Source organism: Pempheris klunzingeri, chromosome 18 (assembly GCF_042242105.1).
Source record: "Pempheris klunzingeri isolate RE-2024b chromosome 18, fPemKlu1.hap1, whole genome shotgun sequence".
Classification (NCBI taxonomy): Eukaryota; Metazoa; Chordata; class Actinopteri; order Acropomatiformes; family Pempheridae; genus Pempheris; species Pempheris klunzingeri.
Window position 1 is genome coordinate 2,539,915 of NC_092029.1, and position 9,527 is coordinate 2,549,441.

The 9,527-nt window shown below is 42.9% G+C and overlaps 2 protein-coding genes across 2 annotated transcripts in view; one reads left to right on the plus strand and one right to left on the minus strand.

The window, feature by feature from the left end:
- Positions 1-6,030, plus strand: part of xrn2 (5'-3' exoribonuclease 2) — a 45,449-nt gene extending 39,419 nt beyond the window's left edge. Inside the window, exons 29-31 of the mRNA XM_070849052.1 lie at positions 856-916; positions 3,261-3,483; positions 5,645-6,030. Coding sequence (XP_070705153.1) covers positions 856-916; positions 3,261-3,483; positions 5,645-5,707 — 347 coding nt within the window. The 3' untranslated portion in view covers positions 5,708-6,030. The remainder of the gene's footprint in view (positions 1-855; positions 917-3,260; positions 3,484-5,644) is intronic.
- Positions 6,031-6,991: 961 nt separating this feature from the next.
- Positions 6,992-8,661, minus strand: nkx2.4b (NK2 homeobox 4b). The gene is made up of 2 exons (XM_070849054.1): positions 8,193-8,661; positions 6,992-7,656 (listed from the first exon to the last, which is right to left on the minus strand). Exons 1-2 carry the CDS (start codon positions 8,659-8,661, stop codon positions 6,992-6,994), a joined length of 1,134 nt encoding a protein of 377 aa, XP_070705155.1.
- Between the last annotated feature and the right edge of the window lie 866 nt (positions 8,662-9,527).

Below are 9,527 nucleotides of genomic sequence, written 5' to 3' on the forward strand. Positions count from 1 at the left end.
TTTTTTTTACACCGACTCCGTCCCGGGTTTGTAAATGCGAGTCTCCGGGTCCTTTTCTCGGCCCCCTTCACCCGCCCTGAGCCGAGCCACTCAGCAGGCCTGCCCCCATAAACAAACAAGTCCGCGGCTCGCAGCTGGTCATCGCCTTGGCAACAGTGAATCTGGAAGAAGCCGTTAGCTCCTTTTTTTTTTTCCATTTTTTTTAAAGTGTGTCTTTGTGAAGGGTCTGCAGCGATGGAACCAGGGTACTTGAGGTTTCCACAATGCTGCCGGCTGAATGCTTATTTCATTTTCTGAACAAAAAATGCAAATGTGGCGCTCCCTCCCCTGCCTCCCTCCCTCCCTCCTCCCCCCTACTCCTCCATCCTCCCTCCAGAGCCCACCGCGACTCCACGTTTTGAAAGAGCTTAATTTTATCATGACAACTGATTTATTCTGTATCCACGACACAAATGAAATAGTTTTTTCTCCTCTATCATCTTCTTCTTCTTTTTTTTTTTTTTTAAATCTTCAAGGTCGACGCTGACTTGAATTGGGTTAATTAGCTTTCATGTTTAATGTCAAATCCTTCTAGTTGCAGCTTGTAAACAATGAAACTGGAGGATTTTCTCAGGTTTCATCGCAGTTTAACTATAAAAAAAAAAAAAGAAAAGTCGACTCAGGTCTTTTTATTTAAACAGAATAACATCTGACAGCATCCTCTGCTCCTCGCCAACAGGTTCAGCTTCTTCTTCTTCTTCTTCTTGTTCAGATGCAGCTCAGATTCAGGACAAATTCTCTGCGTGCTTCTTTGAAAAACTTGAAACTCGGCCCAACAGAAGCACTTCTGAACATGTCGCCTTTTGTTCTCTGCAGATTCCAGGCAGAACAGTTTGCTGGGAGCGCCTCCCCCCTTCCAGCAGCCCCAATTTCCAAGGTGAGTCCACCAGTTTGTCCTGCTTCTTTCTTTCTTTCTTTTAAATTACAAATCTGTGTTTTCTGGCTGCGATGGGAAGTAAAGTTCATGGTTAGTGTGCCTGTATTTACCTCCTTTCTATTCCTGTAGGTAAGCTTGGATATAAACAGAGAAAAAGGGGGAACCACATTCGTCTTCCTGCTTTAAATCTAAAATAGGATTTAGTCTTTGTTCCATTGTCAGCCAGTAACTTGGTCGACCCCTCACACCTCATTTTGTCCCTTTAATGGTAGAAATACTGTACTTCTCTCCTCAAACTTCCCTCTGTGTGGTTTCCTTTTTACAGTCACATGTGCATTAAACAAGTCAAGGCCCCGGTTGTTGGTTATTGTAGCTCCTCTCCGTCTAAACCCTCCTCCTCCTCCTCCTCCTCCTCCTCGCTCAGGTTTCCGTCAGGGGGCTTCGCTGTCGCAGCTGAATTAAGATTTTTCCCCGTCGCTCTAAAACAAATTTCTCTCGAGGAGGTTTGTGCAACTTAATGAGGCATCACTAATGCTGTTGGAGGCTGCGTCGCTCCCCGCCGCGGCCGCTCAGCCCCCGGCTATTGATCCCGGCTCCAGGCCTCTCCAGAAAGTCCTAATCAGGTTCTCTGGTTCAACTTTTCAGGCCTATTGTGGCTCGGTGTCACCGCAGGTCAGTAGTTATTAGCGGCGACTGAAAACAGTTTCTTTAGCTGCTCGGGACCGGACCAAATGAAATGCAGGAGGAACTTGGAGAGAGGGGGGATTTACGGATTCCAGCGCTCGGCTAAGTCCGGCGCCGGCCAGAGTGTGACATGGTTCAGTAATGAGGAATCGCAGCTTCTTCTCCCCTCATTGTTCCTCAGAAGAGACTTTTAATATCGCCGTCGGATTGGACACATTGTGTGGCGGCCGTTTGGAGGGCCGTGGCGTGCCGGCTGCACGCTCGGTCCCACGGAGCGCAATGCGGCCGCCTCATTTCGGGGATGAGGGCCGTCCGAGTCCATATGTGAATATGGATCATTTCATACTCGGAGGGCTTTTATAGGTCGCTTTAAGTCGTGGAGAGCTCGACCCCTCAGTAAACGCCTGTCGATGGGGGACTTTAGGGAGGTCACGTCACGGAGGAGTTAACGGCCGGCAGCTCTGACGAGTCCTGACTCTCATCTGGTGGCTTTGATCAATAAATCTGAACCTCTGACGTGGTAAAATCACATTTTAGTTGCTTTTTTAAAATAAAATAAAATAGAATCTCAGCGTTTGTTGACATGAGGACAAAGTTACCGAAGTTTAGTTTGAGATCAAACATCTAAATCTGCTCTTGATTGGGTAGTAATGTAATCAGATTACAAAAAAATAAGTATAACTATAATCAGAGCAGATTACATCAGAAAAAAATACAATTAGATTATAGTGACGTTATCAAGGTACGACTGTGTTTACATCTTTAAAGTGCTGCTGTGGGATTAATTTATGGTTTAAGAAATAAAAACATCACACACAGAGAAATGAGGAAAATGTCCGTCACACTGTCACAGAGCACAAACTGTATTCAGTTTATACAATTATTGATTGTAAAATGATTAATTGGTTATCAGAATAGTTCCTGATGTTGATCATCTAATTCATTAAATCCTCAAACTTCAGATGTTTTATTACACAGAAGCTCATGTTTATATTAATCACAGTATATTAAAAATGTTTTCATGATTCTCAGCCTACAAATAAAACAGTTTTTGCTTCTTGTATTTAAAAAACAAAATACAAAACAACAACAAAGCTGCAACAAGAAGTCTGTTAATTGATTAGTTGTCAACTAATTAATTAATTACCAACTATTTTGATAAAGATTTTGGACATTTTTCTTTAAAAAAACAGATTAATCTCTTGATTCCTGCCTCTGAAGTGTGTTTCCTGCTTTATTTTCCTCCTCTGTGACGATAAACTGATCTTTTCACTATTTTCACCAACAACTAATCGATTAATCAAGAGAATAACCGGCAGATTAACGGGTATTGAAAATGATCTGAACCACATTCTGGCCGAGGATGAAACCCAAACTTTTGGTGCAGTCGTGGTTGTTTGCTACTTTCTCAGTAAAATATTGAGCAGGAATAAATGAAAAGGTGAAGAGCTGAACACTTTAACGGCGTCGCTCTGGTGATTCTGTTCACCTGCTCAAACACCCGACTTCACACTGAGATCATCTGAACGTAATGAAACCGTTTTACTTTGTGCTTCCTCGCCGATGATGAGCAGCAGGTTCCTCTTCGAGGTCTTTGAATCCATTTCACTCAGAAAACACACGTTTTAGTTTGACGGCTGTGACGTGTTTGTGTCTCCAGGCAGCAGCAGTACGGCAGCGGTGGTGGCGGCGGAGGGGGTCAAGGTTGGGATCGGGCCGTGCAGTCGCAGCCGTCAGCGTACCAGCAGAACATGAGCCGTGGACGGGGAGGAGCGGCACCGGGCGGCTACCAGCAGCGCTACGACCAGCGCAGAGACGACTGGCACGATCGCAGGGACGATCGCAGGGATGATCGCAGGGACGGCCGGGGGCCTCCGCATCAGGTAAACACACCTTAGATCTGTCGGGGAGATCCCGCCTTAAATCTGTCAGAGATCCCGCCTTAAATCTGTCAGAGATCCCGCCTTAAATCTGTCAGAGATCCCGCCTTGAATCTGTCAGGTGAGATCCCACCTTAAGTCTGTCAGGGATCCCGCCTTAAATCTATCAGGTGAGATCCCGCCTTAAATCTGTCAGAGATCCCGCCTTAAATCTGTCAGAGATCCCGCCTTAAATCTGTCAGGTGAGGTCCCACCTTAAGTCTGTCAGGGATCCCGCCTTAAATCTATCAGGTGAGATCCCGCCTTAAATCTGTCAGGTGAGGTCCCGCCTTAAATCTGTTAGTGAGATCCCACCTTAAATCTGTCAGAGAGATCCCGCCTTGAATCTGTCAGTGAGGTCCCGCCTTGAATCTGTCAGTGAGATCCCGCCTTAAATCTGTCAGGGGAGATCCTGCCTTAAATCTGTCAGAGATCCCGCCTTAAATCTGTCAGAGATCCCGCCTTAAATCTGTCAGGTGAGGTCCCACCTTAAGTCTGTCAGGGATCCCGCCTTAAATCTATCAGGTGAGATCCCGCCTTAAATCTGTCAGGTGAGGTCCCGCCTTAAATCTGTTAGTGAGATCCCACCTTAAATCTGTCAGAGAGATCCCGCCTTGAATCTGTCAGTGAGGTCCCGCCTTGAATCTGTCAGTGAGATCCCGCCTTAAATCTGTCAGGGGAGATCCTGCCGCCAAGCAAACTCAAAATCAGAAAAGTTACGTAAAACGACTTAAAAGCATTTAAAACTTTTTCAGGACAGAATTAAGGAAACTTTAATAAACTATTGATGAAGTTCGTGGAAAATCATGGAAAAGTCTTGGTTTTATATTTGACGTAGAGTTGGCGCCTCGTAGATCACATTAAATCTGTCGGGGAGATCTCTCCTCAGAATCGGCGGTCTGATCCAGTTCGTCTTTGCTCTCAGCTCTAAACTCAAAATCAGAAAAGTTACGTAAAACAACTTTAAAGCATTTAAAACTCGAGCAGGACTCAAGTTTAAATACTCGACGTGACAACTTTATTCCCAAAATGCAGAAAAGAGGAAACAAAAGCAGCTGCTGATCATAAAAATAAAATAAATCAGACAAAAGTTTTTTTTTTATTTGTATTTTTATTTATTTTATTTTATTTTTTCGGACTTTAAGTTCTGATTGATCAGCAGCTACTTTTTAAAAAAGTTCAGTTTCTGAGAGAAGCTCAGTGTTGATTAATTAACAGACTGTTAATTAATTAAGTCTGTTAATTAACGACACCATTAAAGGAACAAACAGGAAATAAAGTGACCAGTTTTTGTTCCCTCAGACTGAAGCAGCTGAATTAGATCAAATAAAATATTCTTTTTTATTATTCAAACTAATGTGAATAATTACAGACTTCACTGTCAGTGGTTTTAATTAGATTACAGCTTATTTTAGTAAAAACTCCATATAGTTTTGTATTTTTGGTGGTTTTATATTAGATTTTTGTTTTTCATTTATTTTGTGTGTTTGTTGGTTTTAGTTTTTATAATTTAAAATATTTAGTTTCAGTTTTTTATTATAATAAACAGAAGCACCAACCGGCTGCTTGTCGACAAATTTAACCCAAAAAAAAAAAATATAACTAAACACATTTCCTGCAGATTTTTATTTGTAGTTTAGTTTTATTTAAGTTTTGTAAAAGCACAATATTGTTTCAGTTATTTTTCATTTTTTCTAAAGTCTAGTTTTTATTTTTTCAGTTGACAAAAATGTTTTTACAGTTTCAGTGAACTTCAGTAACCATTAAAAGTGTCTCTAATTATTGCTTGATTAGTAATTTATGTGTGAAATGAACCTCACACAACAAGACATGAAAAACTTTCAGCTGAAATACTAATAAATAAGTTTTCTCGCAGGATTTCCAAAATAAAAGCTGTTTTTTTTTTTTTATTTTAACATTTTGATTATGAGATCTTTAAAAATCCTTTTAAAGGAAACTTGATATTTTTCCAGCAAAGAAAAAAGACGAAACAAGAATAAAAATAAAGATCATTGCACATAAGTTGAGTTAATTAAATGACCCTGATGTGCCTGAATAAGCTTTTATCTATTCAATCATTAAAGCAGCAGGACTTGTTGTAACTCTAACCGTGTTTTCCTTCCAGGGCTTCGGCTCCAGCAGAGGTTACCCTCCTCCTCCTCCATCCAGACGCTACAACTGGAACTAAACTCAAAGTAAATGTTGGACTTTGGGACTTTGAGGCGGCGAGGGGACATTTTTAGGGGACACACGTCATCTTTTTTCAATTTATTGTCTTCTTGTACAATGAAATTTGTGGCTTTATTTTCCTTTTTATTCTACTTACAGAAAAAAAAACAACTTGTGTAACCTGTGATTTTTAAGATGAACGGCCTGTAGAACTTGTCAAACACAAGTGAGTCCAGGACGAGATGTCCGACTGTGTTTATTTTTTGAGAGGAATCTCTCCAAAGTCGTCAAAAAAACAAGAAAAACAAAAAGAGAAATAAAACAGTGATGTTTGGACTCTGACAGTAATCATCTCCTTTATCTAAAGGCAAAAGAAATGTTTTTTATTTTGATTTCTTTCATTCACACTTCATTTTGACTCAAATTAAAAAGCAAAAACACTTTAAAAACTCCCTTATTTTTAATAAACCTCCCAAAAAGGATGAAGATTTCTCCACAAAATGAAACGTGGTCATTTGTAGTTGATTTAGATGTGAATGCGGCGACTTTTACTGCAGATTATTTCAAGTTTTTGGTGAATATTTCGGTGCATTTAAGCAGTAAAACCCAGTTTATGTCCTCAAAAAGCAGCTTTTAATGTGCTGTGAAATCATAATTATCATTTCAAACGACTTTCATTTAAAAAATAAACAGTGAAATCTACAAAACTGATGCTTCAAGCTCCACAAAATAAAACATTGAAATGTCCAAAATGAAAATATCATTTATTGAATACTGGAAACAAATTAAAATCAGCTGTAACAAAGAATATTTAATGACTGACTTCAACTGGGAAATAAGATTATTCCTGTTTTCCCAAAAAAAAACTGGCCTCTATTGCTTCACTTTGTTTTATATATAAACCTGCAATAATTTAATTTGTCATAGAAATGAACTCCTGAATCTCCTGAAATCAGATTTTGTTCGTTTTTGTTTCACGAGTTTTAAAATTCAGCAGCAATAATATCACAAAAAAAAAACACACTTTCGTTTTTGAAGCGGGAGGAAAAACATCATTAGACATTCAGACGAGGCTCGAGGCTCTAATATACAGTTTATATTTGTACCTTCTTGCTCAAAACCTCTGTTCAGTCCCTGCGTGCGTAAAGGAACCGGAGCTTTACGCACGAAAAGAGGGAGTAGAAAAAAAATAATAATAATAATCTGGAGCTTGTTTTTGTCCTCCAGCCAGTTCTCCCAAAAAATCCAAGCCGGGAATGAAGCCCCTCAGGCCGGATCCCGGCTGCGCTCCTCCCGCTGCTCCCTACCAAGTCCTCCCGTACAGTAAATTGGAGCCGATCATGCTGTTTGTGTACTCGATTAGCGCCGCGTCCGTCTGCGTCATGTTGATCTGACCGTGCAGTTCCAGCGGCGGACTCGGGGACAAATCCTCCAGCTCCTCCGTGGATGAGAGCTGGTTCACCTGCTGCTGCTGCGCCGCCATGGCCTCCCCCGAGCCCGAGCCGCTCTGTCGGTTCCCTGTCTGGTTGGAGCCGCTGGAATCGTTCCGGCAGCTCTTACCGTTCTTGGAGAGGACCGGGGACACGGAGGAGGAGCGGTGGGTCGTTGCGCACAGACCTCCTCCACCTCCTCCACCGCTGCTTCCGTCGTGCTGCAGCTGCTGCGTGGTCTTGTCCTTGGACTGGCGCTTCAGCTTGTAGCGGTGGTTCTGGAACCAGATCTTCACCTGGTTGGGGGTGAGGTGGATGAGCCCGGCCAGGTGCTCCCTCTCCGGGGCGGACAGGTACTTCTGCTGCTTGAAGCGCCGCTCCAGCTCGTACACCTGCGCCTGTGAGAAGAGCACGCGCCGCTTCCTCCGCGGCGCGGCGTGCAGCGACACCATGGACTTGGCGGAGGAGTCCATCCCGGCCAGACTGCCCACCATCCCGGACATGTTCATCCCGGCGGAGGGGCCCATGAACCTGGAGACTTGGAACAAACCACAACAACTCTGCTGAATTTAACATTTCAAGAAAAACACATTTAAAACGTCTTAAAATTAAACTCAGCAGAAACATTTAGATTTATCTTCATGTAGAAATGTCATGTAAATAATAGAATTTATAAGTTTATTGGCACATAAAGGCTCTTTTACTGTATAATATATTTTATCTTATTATAACAATTATATATATTTGATATTTATGTTGACTTCTGTTTGTTAATTAAACACTTAAAACGTTAAATATTTAAAGTAATTAAAGGATCATAAACACTAAAATGTGCTTTATATTAAATTAAATAACTCTAAACTAAACTAAATTAAAATAAAGTTGCCTGTTTGAAGTTAAAACTCACTTTAGTCTCGTTGTTGCGCGTCAAACAAACTTATTTTGGGAACATTTCCTCCTTTTTTGTGCGTAAAACCCAGAGGCCTGAAAGTCCAGGTCACATTTTCTGCCTCTTAAAAACTTTGCTCAGATTTTAAAAACCAACTTTTCTCTTTAAAAAGAAGCTCCTCTTACTTGTCGGGTATCTGGGCTCCGGGTTGCTGTACCAGGCCGCCGCCGCCCCTCCGCTCCTCACCGTCTCCTGGTAGGACGGAAGGTCTCCCACGTTCCCGATGCCGCCGTTGCAGAACCCCCCGACGGCCCCGGAGAACTGCGGCACCCCGTGGGGCACGTGGTAGGCCCCGCCGGGTCCCAGAGCTGCTGCTGAGGAAGAGGAGGAGGATGAGGATGAAGAGGAGGAGGACAGGTGGTGATGGTGATGGTGGTGGTGGTGATGGTGGAGATGGGGCGGCTGGTGCTGTTGCGCCTGCTGCTGATGCTGCATACCGGGCTGAGAGACCTGCGGCTGCCGGTAGGCGCCCAGCTGGGACCCGAGGCTCCCCGCGGCGGCGTCCATAGCTCCAAACCTCCGGTAGCTGTCCTCCATCGGGCTCAAAATGTCGGTGACTGAGAAGGGGGTGGAGTGCTTTGGGCTGAAGGACATGGTGCGGACAGCCCGTGCGCTCTGGCTGGATGTGGTCGGGTCTGTCCGGCGGGCGGCTCTCTGCCTGCGTCCCCCTCCCTCCCTCCGGCTTCTGGCTCCGTCCGCGTCCCTGGGAAGAAGTCCAGCTGATCGGCTGCGGGAGGAGACGAGCTGTCCTTATCCCGCCGGACTCAGACTCCAGGAGGGGCGGAGCGACGCGGACACGACAGCCAACAAAGGCGGTTGACATTAACGGAGGTAAAGTGGAGAAAATGGTTTGGACCTACTTTCTCCTTCCGCCGCTGCTGCTGCTGCTGCTGTTTGGCTCAGGAGGTTTGACCCAAACAGGAGCGGAGTCACAAATTGTGTGAAAGTGAGGTGGAAGCTGCTGCAGAGTTCACTTCACCTGGAGAACTGAACTCACCTGGCTGATCAATAACATGACTAATACTGATGATCAGACTCTTTCTTCTTCTGAGGTTTTGCTTTAGTTTGGTGCTCAGCTACATTTTGGGAACAATCACTCTTCACTTTCATGTTTTAACTGTTTTTAGTGTCATTTTGAACATTTTTCCAAACTCAAAACATCTCAGGTTTTTTTTTTTCCAATCACATGCGGATCGATCAGCCTGTTAAAGCTGCATCAGTTTTTAAAAGCCTCCTTTTCATTTATTATTTGATGTTTTCTCTAAATAAATCAGCTCATAATCTGCAGAACTCTTTTTACTGGAAACAGAAACTTTATTTTTCCACTTTTTAACATTTTAATGCAACTTTTTTTAAATTCTGAGTTTCAGTTTTTAATTTAATCTTTTGTGAGAATCATAAAATCTACATTTAATATTTATTTATCTACATTTCTTACACATTAACTGAACCTAATGGAA

Bases quoted from the DNA above. Each gene is read 5' to 3' on its own strand.
- nkx2.4b (XM_070849054.1), bottom strand. From the start codon at position 8,661: ATGTCCTTCAGCCCAAAGCACTCCACCCCCTTCTCAGTCACCGACATT. The intron at 7,657-8,192 runs GTAAGAGGAGCT...GTTTGTTCCAAG, and splicing joins GGAGCCCAGATACCCGACAA to TCTCCAGGTTCATGGGCCCC.